General features: G+C 40.7%; 2 protein-coding genes across 3 annotated transcripts; one reads left to right on the forward strand and one right to left on the reverse strand.

Annotated features, from left to right (window-relative positions):
* Positions 1–1,302: 1,302 nt before the first annotated feature.
* On the reverse strand, positions 1,303–6,937 carry stk25b (serine/threonine kinase 25b). The gene is made up of 11 exons (XM_085389793.1): positions 6,539–6,937; positions 5,604–5,834; positions 5,449–5,505; positions 5,224–5,332; positions 3,746–3,903; positions 3,434–3,619; positions 2,872–3,017; positions 2,653–2,758; positions 2,501–2,572; positions 1,739–1,875; positions 1,303–1,644 (listed from the first exon to the last, which is right to left on the reverse strand). The coding sequence occupies exons 1-11, from the start codon at positions 6,566–6,568 to the stop codon at positions 1,605–1,607; spliced, it is 1,272 nt and encodes a 423-aa protein (XP_085245919.1). The 5' UTR covers positions 6,569–6,937; the 3' UTR covers positions 1,303–1,604.
* A 1,194-nt stretch (positions 6,938–8,131) lies between these two features.
* Positions 8,132–19,495, forward strand: LOC146648393 (mitochondrial fission factor homolog A-like). 2 transcript variants are annotated; one of them, XM_085389297.1, is made up of 7 exons: positions 8,132–8,267; positions 8,861–9,081; positions 9,172–9,350; positions 11,817–11,908; positions 12,044–12,214; positions 17,609–17,684; positions 18,128–19,495. In XM_085389297.1, exons 2-7 carry the CDS (start codon positions 8,865–8,867, stop codon positions 18,257–18,259), a joined length of 867 nt encoding a protein of 288 aa, XP_085245423.1. In that variant the 5' UTR covers positions 8,132–8,267; positions 8,861–8,864; the 3' UTR covers positions 18,260–19,495. The 2 variants fall into 2 exon arrangements, with proteins under 2 accessions (XP_085245423.1, XP_085245424.1); XM_085389298.1 differs by having other exon boundaries at positions 8,153–8,267; positions 8,899–9,081.
* The last annotated feature ends 72 nt before the right edge of the window (positions 19,496–19,567 follow it).

Below are 19,567 nucleotides of genomic sequence, written 5' to 3' on the forward strand. Positions count from 1 at the left end.
TAATAATTCTGCACTCCCTGTATAGGCTAGGTTAAAGCTGATACTGATACTTGGCAGAAGTCTTGAGCCACCCCTCATTTCTTCATGGTTTTCTAGGAAAACTAGAAAAAGGTGCAACACATTTTTATTAACACAATAAGGCAAAAAACAGTTCTAGCAAGTCTGAAAGATGAAATGTAATATGTACCTTTATTCTTCTTTATGCTTTTTAGATAGGGTTACATGTTGGAACAAAATCGGACTTTTCCTGGTTTATAATTCCATCATTTATGACACAATCCCATTGCTGCTGGTTGAAATGCAGCCCTTGAATGGTTCATTGGTGCTGGTCGTTAAAAAAAAAAAAAGAAAACGTTCCACTGGCAATGAACAGGTGCAAGGACTGGACTGAAAAAGCAGCCAAGGTCCAAAATATGTTTTTGAAAGACGTCCTTGAGAACTACTGCTCAATAGCACTTTTGAAATTACAAAAGTCTGGCTCCTTGGGAGCAAAATATAAAGAAAAGAGGGGTGACTCAAGACTTTTGCACTGTATTTAAAATTAACCTATTATGTTTCTAGGTCCATACTTTCATCTTAGACCATTATTCCAATATCTTTGGAAATCATTGTTACAAATAATCCTCAACCATCTTGTATTTGAAACAACCTCTTCGTTTCCTTCACCCTCCCCTAAAACCAGCTTTCCTCTCAATATCGTTCTCATACACAGGCTTGTATGGCACATGGGTGGGGCTTCTGTGCTGACAGCTAAATGTATGTACCTGAAAAGACCATAATAAGGATATCGCAATGCACCATACAGAATCAAGAGTAGGAAAAAAACGTCTGAAACTGATAGCAGTCTTAAGTCTGGGCTCTTTTTAGCTCACTGATGTAATTACACTGCTCAAAACAATGAAGGTAACCTTTAATGATCCCAGTATAACACAGAATAGTACAGGAATGAAATCCCCAGAGCCACTGTTGGACTTTATGCTGGTGAAGCAGCCAAATACTCAAATACTGCCCAGAAGCTCAGCATCACGCTATCATTTTCATTTCTAAAAGCACACAAAATGAATTCACAGTGGTTTGAGGTTCCAGCCTGGCCAGGTTGATACTCCTGACATGAGTTGGTGTTATACTGCGAGGACTAAGTGTTCCTTTTTGAGCAGTAAACTTAAACTTTGGCCAAGTGTAATCTGAGCATCAAGCGTGTAACAGCATATACATGAGAGAAAATAAAGGAAAGTATTATAGGTCCTCTATAAAAAAGAAACATGAGCCAGTAGTTAAATTAATGACATATGACAGCAAAGATAATGGAACATTTTTCATAGAATTTATTATAGTTGGTTTTTTTTCCACTAACATGGATACACAACGCTCTAACTGTCATGGCTTTTTTGTCTTAAATACTCTCCGCTCATAAAGAAAAACTGTAAAAATATTTAATTATAACTAATTAAAAGATCTCTTCAGGGGCTGGACTTGGAAGGGTGTACAGGTATGAGGGGATGGAGGTGGGTGGGGATTCGTCTGTGGTCCTTATCTGAGAAGCTGTGTGGATTTGGGGGGGACTGAAAAAGGGTCGAAGGGTCACGTTACATCCAGCGAGGCTTTCACCGCGAAGACGGGGTGGTGTTGCCATTTAAAGAAAACCTAAAAGAACGACATGAAGCAGCAGGTCAGAATAAGATAAGTGTGTATTTGCTGTTTAATATTAAACAGCCCGGCTGAGACGGCGGTACATCACCTGCACACTCTCTCCATCACATGTGTAACGAGACGGTCAGAGATGCCCGGACAGGACTCCTCTGCCAGGTTGAAGGCATTCTCCAGTTCCTCAATGGCTCCTACTCCGCCGCCACTTGCCCGCCGCTTCTCCTTCAACTGGTGGTAAAGGAAAAATCAAACAGGAACGATTTAGTATGCCGTGCAGTGAGAAACTTAAAAAAAGAAAAAAAAATCCTTCTGTTTAGAGTAAATATAATGAAACAGGTTATGTGGGGGCAAGCTTTTTATTAATATCATAACAAGACCCACTTCACTCTTACCTGTTAATGGTAAAAAACAAGGCAGAGATTCACGGTGTCATGATGTTGGCCCTTTGTCTAAATCAGAGGTCAGCAACCTGTGGCTCGCGTTAGTCACAGGTTACAATTACTATATATATATATTGATTTATCCTCTCCCAATTTCATCCGCCTGTTTGTGCCCCGTTACCCACGTGTGCTTCTTTTTTTATCCAACTGTTTGCTAGCAGGAGCTAAAATGCCTCTTGATGCTGAAGGTTGCCGACGCCCAGTCTAAATGAATCTAAACGCTGCTGTCGGCTGCTTAATTGCCACAAGGGGTCGCCACACTAGGTAATGCTGCGTGTTTGATTTGGCAGTCTTACATTGGATGCCCTTCTTTTTGGACCCTAATGACCTTTCAATTGTCAAGCAAATATTCCGACTACTACATTTTATCTAAATGAATCTGAGATTGTATAAAAAGCAGCAGTATGGCCTACCTCTCTGAAGGTGGGTGTTACCAAAGCAGACAAGCACTGTGACTTTGGTTGCCTTTTCACAGAATCTCCTGACTGCAAAGAGAAAACAGAGCGTAAGAAGAAAGGAAAAAAGATTCGACCTGGTGTTTCCGTCTCTGCTCAGTCTGCCTTACCTCTGAATCTGTGTGCGTGTAGCCCTTCTGTAACTTGTTCATAGAAGTGGGCCTGACTGTGGGGAAGGTCCACATGGGACACTGATCTACATCACCATCAGCATCCCTGAAAGAAGCGGGGACAGGAAGAGGAAGAAGATTGAAAGGACGAGTAAACATACCCCTGACAGATACACCCTGATTGTTAATGCAAATAAGTGTGATGTTCTTGAGACTAACATGTCCGAGTCGTCAGAGCTGGACTCCTCCCCGTGTCCCTCTGATTTCCAGCGGCGGTAGCGGTCAATCAGCTCTGTCAGATAAGCTGTCTTCTTGGTGTAACGTGTGATAAACTTGTGTTTCAGAAGCTCTTTGGCTGTTGGTCTCTGTGCAGAGAAGAAATTCAGTTCGATTCAATTCCATTTATACAGCGTCAAATCACAACAACTGTTGCCTCAAGGTGCTTTATATTGTAGTGAATAAAAACATGAGGAGCATAAAAATGTACAACCAAGGGTAATATCACTCAGCCCATACAAGTTGGAGTGCTGTTGTCTACAAACACATGCTAAAGCAAGCTTCAGTGTCAAATTACTTGGAAAGGTTTTGGCGCCTTTCAAGAGCGCACTTTGGATCATGTTGGAATATTTGAGAAACAACCAGAACAATCTCTAATTCCTATTAAGGACCGGACATGCTAATCCAAAATACTTGGTAGGATAAAGAATTCATGTTCAGTTTCTCTCAGTGCAGCAGTTATTACCAGATGTATGATACTCATGTATGTTGGTGTTTTACTCACAAAACGGGGGTCTTTATTTAGACAAGCCTCTACAAATTCTTTAAAGGGTTTGCTGTAAGGGCCTTCCAATGTGGGTGGAGTGTTTTTGGGGATTAGGAAGAGGACTCTCATGGGGTGTAGATCAGAGTTGGGGGGTTCCCCTTTGGCCAACTCAATAGCGGTGATTCCCAGAGACCAGATATCAGCCTGAGTGGGTAAAGACATAAAGAGCTGTTTAAGGCATCAAAATTCAGTTCCCGTTGGTTAACAACAAAATGATGTCTCTTCATGCTCTCAGTGTACACACAGCTTGTTCACAAACGTTTGCCTCACCTTAAAGTCGTAGGCTGACTGCTTAATGACCTCCGGGGCCATCCAGAAAGGCGTGCCGACAAATGTGTTCCTCTTGATCTGAGTGTCTGTCAGCTGCCCCGCCACCCCAAAATCTGCCAGCTTCACATCACCCTGCTCTGACAAGAGCACATTGGCAGCTGGGAGAAAGGCAGAAAAGACAGACCGTTAAAATACAACCTAAAGTATCTGGGTCTGCTTTTTGTATCTGTTACAGCAGTCTGGTTAATATAACGTGCTAAAAATAAGATGAGGCCAGAACATCTGAGATAATGAGTAACAATGTTGTTACAGCTTATTCAGGCCAACTTTCACTTTTGAAATCCAAAATCATAATAATTAATTTTGGATTTTGGAGACTGGAGTGCTGCATTTAATTTCACAAGCAACTGTAGATAAAAGGAGCACAAGAACACAAATAATACGGAGAATAAATCCACCCCACCGAGTAATACACCAAAGTTTTAAACTCCTTATTTGTGCGATTACTTAATTACAAAGTGTTACATTTTTTTATAACAAGGAAAGAACAGAGCAGAAAAGGCTCCACACACAAAATATGTAAAAGTGTATACAATTCGCACACGCAGCATGTTGTGAGATTTCAAGCTCACAGATGGTGTTAAAAATGTACACAGCTCGTTGGCATATTTCAGTGTGTGCACTTCTTCTCTGCAGCATCTGGTTAAGGCCGGCTGTGCAGCAGCTCTCTATCACAGCGTTCAGTTGTTGACATAAAACGTTGGATCACAGCATTGAGTCTTGTACTCACAACAGCGTACACTACAAAACAGCTCTGAATTATACCCGAGTTTGTACCAGCGCAGAACTTGACAACTATGTTAGCTGTTAGCTGACACCTATGAGACTCTTTGGGTGAGTTCACACCTATAGTTTGTTTTCTCTGGTATAGTTGGTGAGTTTGTAAACTTTGAGTTCTTCCCTATGATTTGGTATCTTTTCACAAAGAGAAAAAAAAAAAAAAACACGTCAGGATGTTCAGTCCGCTCACTGGACAGATGTGTAAATATAGAAAGAAGGTGCTGTGTCCTGGACTATTAGAGAATATACAGAATTTACTTTCATTTCACGGATAGCTGCTAGCCCATACAGACCTTTGCACATCTCTAGTACCTTGCTGTATCTCTGAAAACAAAGCATACGTGCCTACAGGAAGTTTTTTTTTTTTTTTTTTTAAATCTCAAACTTGTAACCTGGTAGTTTGTTTGGGTCAACTACCAGGAACATATTCACATCATAAATAAACTATTCTGGAGTTCATTTAGAACTGCACCAAGACAACCTCTTCCAAAGGGTCTCTGTGTGGCTGTTTTGGTCTGTGCCCAAGTGTGATAACTGGGTTCACATCTGCACAAACAAACAGCACCAAGGAGGAAAATGAACCAGAGTTTGATTTAAAAGGACCGAACACCGTAAAGATCGAAGTGAGTGCTCATTACCTTTGATATCTCTGTGAATCTTCCTTTCAGAGTGCAGATACTCCAGCCCCTTTAGTATTTCCCTCAGTATAGTAGCAATGTAAGTTTCTTCAAGAGGTCCTGGACGGAGCTAGGATGGTGACAGTGTGACAAAAAGATGAGTTTTCCCTCTCGAGTATGAAAAGTGCACTATTGGAGGAGTTGTCTAAAACTTTGTAAGCTGCATAAAAATAGAAATCTACTTACTAGATCCAGAGCAGATCCTCCACCTAAATACTCCATGATAATCCACAGCTTTGTTCCCTGTGGGAGGAGGAAACAATTGAAGGAACAAACCACTGTATGTGTTTGTATATTTAAGCATCTGGGCAAGTATCACTTCAGTATTTACATTATCTCACCTTCAGATATGAGCCATAATACTTTGTAACATAAGGACTGTCGCACTGGCTCAGCACCGTGATCTCCTGCTGAATGTCTTCTATCTCGTCCTCTGCCTCCTCCAGGTCTATAATTTTAATGGCCACCACCTCCTTTGTGCGGTTGTTGATGCCTTTGTAGACCTCTCCAAACGAACCCTTGCCAATCCGCTCCTGCTTGGTGAAGTACTCCTCAGGGTCCAACCGAGTATTCTGGCCCAGTGAGAGCAAAAGAGGGATTTAAGTACAGAGTATATACCACAGTGACAACCCCCTGTAGTTTAATGTGTGTGCTTATGAGTGGGCGAGTCTCAACACAGAAGCCATGTTCACAGTTGTCCCTTATCTCCATATTATAGTGTTTGCATGCGCTGCCCAAATATAAAATATGATTTAGAATTAACCTTCTTATCTATGTCAGTGCCCATCTATTCAGTCACATCCCTATATAATTAACTAGACTCTAGATCGAGCTTTGTGCCAGGATGTAATTTAAGAAGTGTGACCCCTGAAAGTTCAGTGGTTTTGTCTCTCCATAACAGCAGGAAATGAGCAATGATTTGCGAACAAAAACGCCTTCAAAGAAGTCACTAAGTGCAAAAAATATTGTCTTAATAAAGACTTAACTCTAAACGCCCAACTCTGAAAAAATAAAATGTCATTACACACTCATACAAGATCAGAGATTATTATTACATATTTGTCATTTGTTGATGGCAGTCAATTGTACACCTGACTGTGACACCGACAAGAACATTATATATACATAAATTCACATCTGTGCATATTAACACTTGCTTTTATGGCCTAGCCCACCACCCGGGTTATTCATGGAAAGCCTGAAAAGCCATGGGGGTTCGGCTGGTCTTGGATAAGAAGCAGGGAGGTGACAGTTGAAGAAAAGATCATTTCTTTACCTGGTTCTGCATGTCTCGAAGGTGTGCCATCCCCTCGGCTGGTTGGACGGGACAGGGACGGCCACAGTCCTGTCTTTCAAAAGTCAATAAATTGTCCTTTCGGGTTTTTTCTCCCCTCGTATCTGTCTAGGAAGCTAGCTAGGCTGGCTAGCCAACTAGATAAACAGCCAGTCTGCAGGCTTTAACGGGGCTGTCACTCCGCGCACTGTTTTCGGCCTCCGGGTAAAACGGAGGACTGAGCAGCCGAGCTACTGACCGAGAGACTCCATGAGTGTCGGTGGTCCGAAATAGAGGAGAAAAATAGCTCTTTCCGTGAATTAATAATTAATTCATTTCAAGGAGCGCTTAGCCCGTTGTTCAATTGAAGCTTGAGGAGGACAAAATAATGGCCCAGCTCGAGAACGCATGCGCGTTTTTTTCTTAAATTCGTTGGAATTGTGGGAGTTGTATTTCTCCATGCTTCAGAGACACGCTTCTTCAAACCTTTCAAGTTTTTTTTCTTAACACGGTACACGGCAAAAATTAAAATAAGATAAAACTACATTCACAATTTTAATTTTAAAAACTACAACACGTGATCTCTTGGAAAATGGTTTTACCTACGTTCAGATCTAACCAAAGTCCCATATATATATCTCACATAATACCATACAAGCTGCCAGACAGCATTAGAACACCACTGAGGATTCATTACATACAAAAATAGAAAATGAACAAGTTCAATTCAATTTAAAGCTGAAATAAGTTTAAATTACATTTTGTGGAAATGATTGTGTGTGTTTTCTGCGTATGATTGATAGCAGAGGAACTGGAAATTCAAATTAGGGCAAATCAAATTAACCATATGCAGACAAGTGTTATGTGGGAGTAAATCTTTGTGTTTGTCTCTGTGATGAAGATATAATAGTATAAATTTGAGCACAGTGGATAGTGTGGACAAAGACGACAACACACATATTAACAAGACTGAGTAATATCTTTTGAATGGATGAATGTTTATATTTTGTTTTGCTTTTATTTATTTAATCAAACCTTTATGCACGAGCTGTCATACATAGACACCATACCTAAAGACATCATCCAGAAACTGCTGACAATCTACAATATCTATCTACAATACAAAAGGTCCAGCTTCATTAAAATGCAAGTTTCATTTCCATCAGACTTTAAACCTGCACTCGAAGTAAACCATCTAGCCACCAAAACACCCCAGTAACAACTGGCCGGTTGGTGCATTTTTAACCCAGACATTGAAGCAAAGTCCCGCATCTTAATCGGCCCTAGTGTGACCCACACACAGACTATTTACCCCACACACTTTGTTGGGATGTGGTCACCCTGACCACCCTGTTTTCTTTTTTTCCCGTGACGTTGGCTACTTTTATTTGAAATACATTTTATTTTTGCAGTTCAGACAAATTAACTTATGTGACAATAAAAATAAATAAGAGACGACCAACTTACGTAAATAAAGCAGGTTAAACTGCCAATTTTAAATGTCCATTGGTTTTCACCAACTCCTGCGGCTCTCGGTGCACTTCATAGTAACCGCCCCGGCGGTCACGCGGGGTAGCGTTAACAGCTACACCCACACTAACTAGAAGCGTTGAGAGCTTTCGCTGAGTCCGTCTCGGTTGGTCCTTTGAGGAGCCCCTGATGCTATTTGTATGACAGCCCGAACAGCGTGTTGGCGCATGTCAGTTTAAACCCAGGTGGTAAAACCATAACGGTGAGTATTGACAGGACAGACCTCTGGCTAACCAGCATGTCAGTGCAGACAGTCAGCGGCTTACAGCGCAGCGTTTAATAAGCTAAAATCGATAGCGTCGTCTGTTAACGCTTTTCAAGCATAGCGACAAGCTAGATTGCTAACATACAAGCTAGACATGGCGTCTTATGTGGATTTTCACTCAGTGACATTGAAGCGACGTGCCAGCAACAGCTTCACCTCATGTCGCTGTTATGTAACGACGTAACATGAAATGCTATTTCTCGTAGTGTACTCATTAGCTTGGACCTAAACCCACTACCTTACACCGTCTGGAGCAGATGCTTTTTGCACGGGCTAATGATCGTGTTTAAAGTTTAGGTAGCACCATTTGCTACTGAGCTAATTGGCTAAATTCAGGGTTAACTGCAGCATGTGTTTTATTGTAAATTGGCATGTAATAAAAAGGTCAGGCAAGATATGAGCCTTGATGTGTTATTTAAAATGGGGCATTAAGTTGAGCTTATATTTTTGAACTCTTAGCTGCAGTCACACCCACACTGTTTGGTTAGTATCTGTGCGTTTCATTTGTTTCCCATTTTGTGGGTTATCAGCTGGATGAGTGGGGCAACTTTCAATACCCCCTCTGCAGAGGTGGCTGAGATGAATCGCATCCATTTTGAGCTGGAGTATACAGAGGGCATCAGCCAGCGCATGCGAATCCCAGAGACCCTCAAAGTGGCCCCAGAGAGCCAAGCGGGATCCATACCACTTCAGCAGCCTTTGCCCACTCACACAGCTCTGATGCAGGTTCCTGAGAGGATTGTTGTTGCAGGTGAGGATGACAGTTGGCAGTCATGTTTGAGGTATTATGTTTAAAACATGTATATGCTGTATAAAAATTTCATGGCCAATTTTTCTGTAGGGGATGAAGGGGATCCTCGATTTGCATGTCCAAGAGACTTGGATCTGATTCAGTCCATTCCTCCTGTGGACCTCCTGAACATGAAGGCCCCTCCACGTGTCCTCACCCTTACCGAGCAGCCTCTGGATTCGCTTGAAACAGACCAAACTGTCAACTCGCAGCGCAATCCCAGCCAAGCGGTACGTTTTCTTTCAGAGTAATCTCAGCTTCCTTCTCAGAATATTGAATTTTCTTCTCTCATTATATTCAAAACTTTAAGTGGATCCATAATGTAGTGGTATACTATATTTGCCTTATGCTGAAATTATGGTTCAGCCGTGTTAGTGCATTGGGACTATGCTGGCACTCCATTGGCTTGTCTACTTGCAGAGAGTGTCTATTGTCGATTGAGGCACTGTACAAAATATGTGGTACAACCGGTCTGCGGGCTACTTTTGCTTGTGCTGTTGTTGGTATGTCAGTCAGCTGCTGAGAAGAGTGAAGTTATAATCTACAAAGAGCTGAAGTGGTACTGAGTGTTAAACAATGTAAAGTATTCACTGCACCCACTGTCTGTACTTCTCATGCGCTATCTTTTGGTCTGTGATTTTTTTTTTTTTTTTTTTTTTTTTTTTTTCCCTCACAATCCTCCCATTCCTAGTGAACTCCATTGCCGCTCCCTTCCCTGTTCCAGCCCACTTGTCAGTCAATCAGCATTTGACTAATGCAATTGGGATTTTGGAAGACGGCACATAAACATGTTTGCACACTATTTATAGCGTAGGGATAGTCCTGGTAACTAATTTCTTAGTCAAATGAACAGGGGATAAAAATGTGATTAACTGACTCGTCTAAAACTCAGATATCAAGTTATATTTGAGAACTGTATAAGGTCTAAAACTCTAAACAAAAGAGTTTTAAATCATAAATCCCATTCTTGATTTATGAATCAGCACGGTGGCACGGTGGTTAGCACTGTTGCCGCACAGCAAGGTGGTCCTGAGTTCAATTCCACCATCAGGCTGGGGTCTTTCTGTGTGGAGTTTGCATGTTCTCCCCGTGTTTGCGTGGGTTCTCTCCGGGTACTCCGGCTTCCTCCCACCGTCCAAAGACATGCAGCTTGTGGGGATAGGTTAATTGGATAATCCAAATTGCCACTAGGTGTGAATGTGAGAGTGAGTGTGAATGGTTGTCTGTCCCTATGTGTTAGCCCTGCGACAGACTGGCGACCTGTCCAGGGTGTACCCCGCCTTTCGCCCTATGACAGCTGGAATAGGCTCCAGCGCCCCCCAGAAAAGGATAAGTGGAAGCGAATGGGTGGATGGATGGATTTATGAATCATGCTGCTTAATTGTACGGCACCTCGCATCGTGCATTATCAACGTTACATGTTACACTCCAGACTACGAAGAAGGAAAAACACTTAAACCTATGTTAAATATAATATATAAATGCATTACTACAAAGGCAAGTTCACGTATTATTAAAATGTGACAAATTAACAGCAGAAAAACCAATGAGTTAAACAGAAAAATGTGGTGCATTTTGTCGATCATTATGAATGATGCACGCTGTTCAAAAATTCATGACAGTGGTTGTCATGAATTTTAATAAAAGTTAAAATCTAAAATAACAAAACAACAAATAATCCAGCCACCCCCCTCCCAGGCCAGGTGATTAAATATAGTCTGTACAGCAGGTCCTGGTTCTACCCCAGGGCCTCCTCCCATTAGGAAATGACCAGCAGAGCACCTTACCCAGGAGGCGTCCTCCTCAGCTGGATGCTTTTGATGTGGAGGAGCAGCGGCTCTACTCTGAGCCCCTCCCAAATGACTGAACTCCTCATTCTATTGCTAAGGAAGTGCCCACTGACCTTTTGGAGAAGGCACATTTTCACTGCTTGTATCAGCAATCTCATTCTTTTGCCTTTAAAAAAACAGTAATAGTGTTAACAAAGAGATCAGGCCGAGATGAGCAGATTTATGGCCTTTCTCAACAACGATGCGCCATCTGATGGCAGGTGGCTGCATAGCAATTTACCTGCATTTGGCTTCAATCAAAATTTAAAACAATTTAGATTACACTACTAGTACGTGTGATAATAGCGAAGAGTAGTTGTCTAGTCAAATAGTCCTGCAAATCCCAACTTTAGGGAAATGTTTATGCAAATGGACATGGTTGCAGTACCATATATTACACATCTAAAGTGAAAGATTCCCCCCCCCCCCCCACAGCATTATTTCTACTTTATTAGTAATATCAGTTTAGATATTCCTTGATGGTGGTCTTGAAGGTGTTGCTGACATTTTTTTACAAAAACTGCCTGGAGTCGTGGGATTTATGAGACGCAATGAAAACTGAACGTGATTATTTATTTATTTTTTAGCTTTAAGGACTGTCTTTGTGCTATGCTGCACTTCTTCCCATTTTGATTTCTCCATGGAATATGGTTTGTGGTTCTTAAGACACAATAGAAAAATAATGCATTGGTAATTGGTGAAGAGTCATTAATAATCACACATTCTTCTGTAGGAAAAACGTCAATCAGGTGGCCAAAAATTATTTTTCCAGTCAGTTTGGCTGAACTAAGTGTGGTTCATCAATCAGCAATCATGCGTTGCTGCAAACTGAGCTTAATGTTATTTCAAATTTGTATTTAACAACAGGCCAGCTTTCATGGTCGGCCTCGAAGGGAGCGCAGCGCGAGTGAGAACGTATCCGGCCGTCACAGCAGTCAGATCAGCAGAGGCGATGTAAGGTACGACCACAGCCACGTTTGAAACGCTGCTTCCCCACCGCTGCCTTTCCAATGTAAAGCTTTCTTTCACTCTTGGTTGATTTATAAAAATGTCTTCTTTCTTTTAATGTTTCTCCCCACCTATCTCCCTGCCAGTGTAACCCCTTCCCCTTCTGCCCCCCCAGTCCGTTTGTGTCCTCCCCTCTGTACCCCCGAGGATGCAAACATCAACCTGTTTACAGCTGCTGGGCTCCTGTCGTACATCCAGTCAACAACACGCCGTGCTTACCAGCAGGTCCTTGAGGTCCTCGATGACAGCCATCGCAGGTATGTTTTTTCTTTATTCATTTCTTTTTGGCTGAATTTATTACAAATCTTTGCACTAAGAAAGATTGTTAAAGAAACAGATGATTGTTGTGGGGAAATTCAGGAAAAAGTCATGAGCATGAGTTTCTTATTAAAAGAAGTGACATTTAAAACTCTCATACGTCACAGTCCTGGCGTCCTGACTTGTGTACATCCCCCTTTGTTCAATGTGTAACTTACATGTTTGACGACTTTAGTTCACAAGAAAGAAATAATAATTATTTTTCCTTAACGTGACTTCAGCAAATAGCAAATACAAGCCCAATTCCAAAAAAGTTGGGTCACTGCTAAATAAATAAATAAATCGAATGCAATGACTTGAAAATCTCAAACATGTGTGTTTAATAGGGGTGCAACGATACACAAAATTCACGGCTCGGTTTGGTTCGATACTTTGGTGTCACGGTTCGATATTTTTTCGATACAAAAAAAATGTTCATGCCTTTTTAATTTGTTATTTATTAAAATTATAAATATATATTTTAACTCAAAAGTACAGTTTTTAAATTTAATGTTGCTGAAACAAAAAAGTAATAAAATAAATATATCTCAGGGCTCGCAAAATTTCAAAATCCCTGGTAGCCCTTCAGGCAGGGACTCTTCAGTTTTTGGTAGCCCAAAATAAATTTAAGTAGCCCAAATAAAAAAGAGAGCAATTTTTTGATTGATGTTTTGTTTCCTGTTTTGTTTCCTTTACAATATTATACATTAAAGTATAATATTGTATAATTATATAATGTTAACTTCTTATCTTGTGCGTGTTTTTTATTTTGATAGCGAATGCGCACCTGCGGACCACTTATGTGCAGCCCTGGTTATATAGCTTGTCATATTGCAGCCACAGAAATTCTTTTGTCCATGAAACCATAAAGCTGCACTTTCTTTTTGCCTTATAGTCTGATTTGGTAAGCTTTTCTTTGGCTGTCACTTCTTTACCCTGACCTGTCTTATTTGGCTCAGCAGAACTAAAATATATATCCTGCTGCTTTTACACACGCACTCACATAAGCTCAGCGATTCTCTGCGCGATCAACCTCTCACATGTTTAAGCTGCTGGAGATTTCACTTGTCATGTTTGCTAGTAAGCTAACGATTAATAAGACGATGTCAGAGGAATTGGTGCACAAATTATCATCACTCACCAATCAGTGCTGTCGCTCTCTATACACAGTTCGTGCGATTGCAAAGTGAAAGCAAAAAACAAGCGCAAATTCAAACGCAATTTCAATATGTCACATATTGACAGTGGCTCACCGATGCCAATGACATAATTACCCAGCTACATTTCTGAAAGAATGCAAAAGCATTGACATATATTTTCCTTCCTACAATAGCCCGACGGGCAGGGCAGAGATAGATTTTGGTAGCCCGACTGGAAAAATCGCTAGCCCCGGGACGTCGGGCTAGCGATTAGGGCTGAACGATATATCGCATTTGCGATAATATCGCGACATGATCAAGTGCAATTTTCTAACCGCAAAGGCTGCGATTATACTCTGGACATGTCCAAATTCATGGGCTGCATCCTCCTGAGGCCGCATTTGTAGACCGATTACGTCACAGCGACGCGCCGAAGGCTGTCCAAATTACTACCATATCCCAGAATTCATAGCGCGGCCCAGCCAAACTCCAGTTTCCAACAATGGCGGCCGCTACTAAGTTTTAAAATTACTCATACTAATCTTTCTGGGTCACAAAATAAACTTTTAACATATTTTCAGGCGAGAAAGTAGTTGTGTAAACATCAAATATCTGCTCGGTTTATCAAGATATCCCATATTTGCAAAAGTGCTTCGACGTTTTCAGAGGCGTCTGCTACCCACCAGCTCGACAGCTAGCCGGGAGCTCGAGGGTTACTGATGCGGCCGAGAACGGCACAACTCCCGGCACATCATTTTCAGATCACCGCGGAGTTTCGCTGCTCGGGTTAAACGTAATATATAAGTCACTTAGACAACCTAAAAATGTTATTGTTGGGCTTTTTTCAGTGTTTTGTTTGTTCGTGAGTAAATCGGTTTGGCTGAGATTAAAGTTATTAGATTAGATAAAATAAAACTTTATTAATCCCCCGGGTGGGTTCCTCCTTGGTTTTCACACAGCTGACTAAACGTCAAACAGAAAACTTATTAAACAGAAGTATGAGACAGTCGAGAATTTACACCAGTGTCTGGTTATATTTTAGATAGCAAGAAGCAGACGGCCGAGTTTATTAAACTCCACCGAGACAGCGGTGACGCTAATCAGAACTAGCCTTCTGATTAGCTAATCAGAAGGCTAGACCGTCCAATTTCACGCCTTTAAACTTTAAAGGCGTGTTTGTGTGTGTGTTTATACAATTGCTATTATGTTTGCACTTTATGTGTAATGTTACTGACTGCAGAGATCAGTAAGATGTGTGTATTTTTTATTTATTAGTTTTATTTATTTAATATTATTTTTTAATTGAATGACTGTCTAGTAGTTCACAGATGTCGAAAAACTGAGTGTGGTAAAGCCACTGATTTTTTTTATGTATATTTCTGCAATCTGCACATTGTACTGACTTTCATTTTAATGTTTACACCAGGGTTCCTTGTCAGCACTTTATGCTCAGATGTTTGTAAGCTAAAAATAAACTATTGTGTATGTTCAAATATACTGTTGTGATTGAAGAAGTTAAATAAAAATGTCAGTCATCAATTCATGCATCACCTCATGTCATCATAACAGAGGTCTGTCTTCCAGGAAAGAACAGTTTAAAATTAATGTAATATAGTATTGGCCATACTATATGATGTATTGCTTGTCTTTGTTTAATAATACAGAAGACAAATACCTTAAAAAATAATCGCATATCGCATCGCAATCGCAATATTGGGGCAAAAAATCGCAATTAGATTATTTTCCATAATCGTTCAGCCCTACTAGCGATTTTGCGAGCCCTATATCTGATTGAGGAATCACTCATCTTTGGAAAAGAGAGTTTATTACAGAGAAATGGCTCTTTCCAAAATAAAAGCTATACTATACGCTTCTTCTGGGCTATATTCTCAGCAGCATATTAAACATATCAGGTCCCCATAAGGAGAATCATGTGCTAACGCTGTCTAAATGACTCGGGTAAATTTGTAGCATGCATCCTTGATGTTTTTGTCTGCTTCCACTTGTCTTTGCACTAGGATGATGTCGGAGTAAATGTGCAGTCATATTCGTTTTGTTCCCACTAGTGCTGTCAGCGTAAATCTCGTTGAAATGACGTTAATGCCACAACACGGCAAATCTCCGTTAACGAGCTACCGCGGATCGCCCCGTGCATGGGGCTGGACGGCCAACACGTTAACGAGCTAACTGCGCTAACACACTAGTTCCCACCCATGTAATTGAGCATTGCGTGGCACATCCAACATACTGTTTTACTTTAGTCCATGACGCGCTAACCTTCAGGGTCATACGTCACATGAAAACCAAAATAATTCCAAACGCCAGATCTGAATGAGGGTGGGGGAGGTTGCCATTTTTTTGCCATGTTGCAAGGAGAGCTTAACTTCTGTCTCGCTAGCTTGCCCTGCGCTCAGTGAATGTGCGTTCGACTACTCCGCCTAGGCTGCACTGTCGAGCGCAGATCCACTGAGCGCTCAACACAGACAGCATCGTCAGAAGGAAAGTTGATAAAATAAATTAAAAATTTTGTATTGTTCGATACATATGCGTACCGAACCGAAAGCACTGTATCGAACGGTTCAATATCGATATGAGTATCGTTGCACCCCTAGTGTTTAAGTGTGGCACCAGTGTCTCAGCACGGTCAGCTTTTCACCTGACCTCACACACGCGTCTCTCCTTCTGGTCTTCGACATCACTATAAAGAAGGGAAGACCTCATTAGATTAATAACCTTTACCTGTCCCTCCAACCTCTCTGGTACTGCCCCTTGAGCTCACTGCACCATGCCTTCCCTGCAGCTGAGCCAGGGGGAACCACACCTCCGCCACAATTAGTTCATTTTGAATTTGATGGCAGCAACACGTTAAAAAAAACCAAACGGTTGAGACAGGGTTATGTTTATCACTGTGTAGCATCCCTCTTCTCTTAATAACAGCATGTAAATTTCTGGTGATTGAGGACAGCAGTTACTGCACTTTTGGGAGAGGAAAGTTGTCCCATTCTTGTCTGATAGAGGATTCTAGTTGCTCAGCAGTCCTGGGTCTCCTGTGTCACATTTTTCATTTCATGATGCTCCAAATGTTTCCAGTCAGTTCAACACTGGTTTAGCATCGTCTTGCTGAAGTAAACAAGCATTCTCTGAAAAAGATATTATCTGGATGGGAGCATATGTTGCCCAAATACCTGTATATACCTTTTAGCTGTAACTGTGCCTTTCCACATGTGCAAGCTGCCAGTTCCATAGGCACTGATGCAACTCCATACCATCAGAGATGCATGCTTGTAAACTGAAAGTTGATGATAAGCCAGTTGGTCCCTCTCCTCTTTAGTCCAGTGGAGGTGGCATCCTTGTTTTCCAAGTGGAATTTCAAGTTTTTCACCTGATCACAGGTTTCCACTTCTGCCTTAAGTTACTTTTGTGAATGTAATGGTGAATTACACACAGTGATTTTAAGTGTTCCTGAGCCCAAGCTGTGATTCCCATGACATGTCTGTTTTTAATGCAGTGCTGCCTGAAATTCTGTATTGATTTTCAGCTGTTTGACTTGATTGGAGATTTTTGTCAGAATGTCAGATTTTTTAAAATGATAATGAGTAGTTCCTCCAACGGTTTCTGTTTAGTACCACTTACATTTCCAGCCTTTTGTTGACGCTGTCTCAACTTTATTAGGATGTGTTGCTGCCGTCGAACACAAACTGAGCCAGTTTTTTTTTTTTTTTAAATGAGTTTGTTGGAACATTTGACATGTTTTCTATGTTCTGTTGTGAATAAAAAATGGTTTTCTGGGATTTGCAAATCATTGCACTTTGCTTTATATTTTACACAGCGTCCCAGCCTTTTGGAATTGGGGTTAAAGTTTTAATACAAGAACATCTTTGTAATGTGTTCAGTTTCTGAGCTGAGAAAGAAGTCAAATATAAATGTTATTACCAGGGATGAACCAACTTTTAAAAGAACAATTTGATCATAGCTGTTTGTTGTTGTTGTGTGTCATTGTTTCAAAGTCTGTGAGCCCTTTACCACACTGTTTTAAGCACAAATTCAATCAGATTAACATATGAAGCTGAGCACATTCACCTATGGCTGAGGCCAGCAGTCATAGGTGAATGTGATCTGCGGGTATATAGTGAGTAGGCATCAAGTTGAATACTGGTCACAAAATCATCGAATCCCTCATTAAGGGCCTGAATGAAGATGTGTTCATCTCCACAGGACACACCTGGATCTGGCCCTGGATTTAAACCCTGATGAGTCCGGCTTAGTGGATGCCTCCTCACTGAGACGACAGGTAATGTCTCATATGCTTGCTTTCTGCATGAATGAAAAGGGGCAGGTGATGCATAATTTATGTATTGTCCCAATGTATTTATCTTACTTTCAGGTTTACGGTAAACTCTGATATAATGTATAGATATGGCTCCTTTTGAAGGATGCCGACAGAGCTGCACGCAGCAAGTGTTCAGTTACAGTTATTAGACCCTCGACTCTAAATAAACAAAAATAAGGAACACAAATACTAACTGAAGAAGTAAAAAGGTATACAGAGATTTTATTTGAGAGTGGGAGTATTGTTTAATTGTTAGTGGCTATATTTCTCTGTGCACTGCAATGAAACACAGCCAAATGTGGAGATTTCTCTGCGCATGTTTCAGTAAATCTTAGTTAGGCCCAGTACAGGGAGTGTTTCGCCTTTTTTAAAATGTTTTTTAAAAAAAAAATGTTTTTTTTCAGATTGTGAAGTTGAATCGGCGTCTGCAGCTGTTGGAGGAAGAAAACAAAGAACGCTCAAAGCGAGAGGTGATCCTGTATTCTGCCACCGTAGCTTTCTGGCTCATTAACACCTGGATCTGGTTCCGTCGCTAGATGGAGTCTCCCAAAACACTGGAAACCAAAGCAGTTCCCTGTTAAAGACGTGATCACTGATTTATAGCAAATTCTGTATGGAGGTTTATCCTAAACAGGTCAGTCTCGGCACTCATGAGGTAAAACATGAGGCAGAAAAACATTGTTTTCTGTTTGTCAAGTCGATGTGACAGAATTTCACAGTAATCGTGGGCCTAGTGTCTCGCAGCACTAAAATTAGAAGTAAATGATTTTTTCTAAACTGCCGAATGACTGGAAAGCTAAAGCACAATGACAATGCAGCTGAACGATTTAGCAGCAACAACAACCACTCCAGTTAAGGTAATGCTATCTCCAGCATGTGTCCTATTTGTGAAGCTTACTCCACTGTCAAACCTATATTTTTGGTTGGTTTGGATCAGCCGTAAATGAAATACGGTACAAATTACACAAACAACTGTCAGCTCCTACTGATAAATAGTTTATGCAAATATTACTGTTTGCACCTCTAAACTTGACAAATCCATTGCACATAATGAACTGGTGTTACAGTTGTGTAAATGAAATCTTTTAACCTGAACAAATTATTAGATAAGTGACAAATGTTTTGGGAACCATAGTTGCAAAACTGAACCTGACTTTTCTGTTGAAAGCAGGTCATAAACTACCATTCTTCCAGAAGTGTCAAACTGAACCGATTGACTCTAAAGATGCCATAACGCTGACCCTTCGTTACTGGAAAAACTTCTTGTGTACATTACAGCATTTGAAAAGCCTGTCTAATCTGTCTTTAATGTTATTTATTTTAACGTTTTTGTCTAGGGGTTGTGTCATCTTGATTATTTGCTAACCAAAGTAACAAGGGTAGGGTACTGTGAAGTGCTGTTTTTCCATGCTGTTAACTCATCTTTGTTCCCACTAAGTCACCTGCAATATTAAAACATGGAATATGACATTTTATACATAATTTAGTGTGATACAAAGAGCCAGTGTGTGTGTGATCGTCCAATGAGAAGAGGTCGATCTGGTTGAAATTATTAAAAAAACAAAAAAAACCCATTTTATTTTGATAGTAATATAAATATGTATTTAACGCAGGTTTATTTATCACATATACTACTGAGGTGTCAGCAAAGAGTTGCTGTTAGTTTTTCTTTGAAGTCTGTACCTACATGTCTCACTTAAAGCTGGATGTTGGAGTTAAAACTTTAAATTATTTTGTAATATAAGAATACACTTGATGTTTGTAAATATGTTTGCTGTAATAAAAGATGGATGTCAGTTTCAGCCGTGTGTGTGTTCAGCGCTGACTCCAACACTCTCCATTAG

This window comes from Rhamphochromis longiceps, linkage group LG18 (genome assembly GCF_057381845.1).
Source record: "Rhamphochromis longiceps isolate RC_006_pf linkage group LG18, R_longiceps_female_GT1.1, whole genome shotgun sequence".
NCBI lineage: Eukaryota > Metazoa > Chordata > Actinopteri > Cichliformes > Cichlidae > Rhamphochromis > Rhamphochromis longiceps.

Coding starts and splice junctions, on each gene's coding strand:
- stk25b (XM_085389793.1), bottom strand. CDS start 6,568: ATGGCACACCTTCGAGACATGCAGAACCAG. Junction 5,835..6,538: donor TTCGAGACATGCAGAACCAG/GTAAAGAAATGA, acceptor TCACTGGGCCAG/AATACTCGGTTGGACCCTGA. Junction 1,645..1,738: donor GTGATGGAGAGAGTGTGCAG/GTGATGTACCGC, acceptor TCGTTCTTTTAG/GTTTTCTTTAAATGGCAACA.
- LOC146648393 (XM_085389297.1), top strand. CDS start 8,865: ATGAGTGGGGCAACTTTCAATACCCCCTCTGCAGAGGTGGCTGAGATG. Junction 9,082..9,171: donor TGAGAGGATTGTTGTTGCAG/GTGAGGATGACA, acceptor ATTTTTCTGTAG/GGGATGAAGGGGATCCTCGA. Junction 11,909..12,043: donor ATCAGCAGAGGCGATGTAAG/GTACGACCACAG, acceptor TCTCCCTGCCAG/TGTAACCCCTTCCCCTTCTG.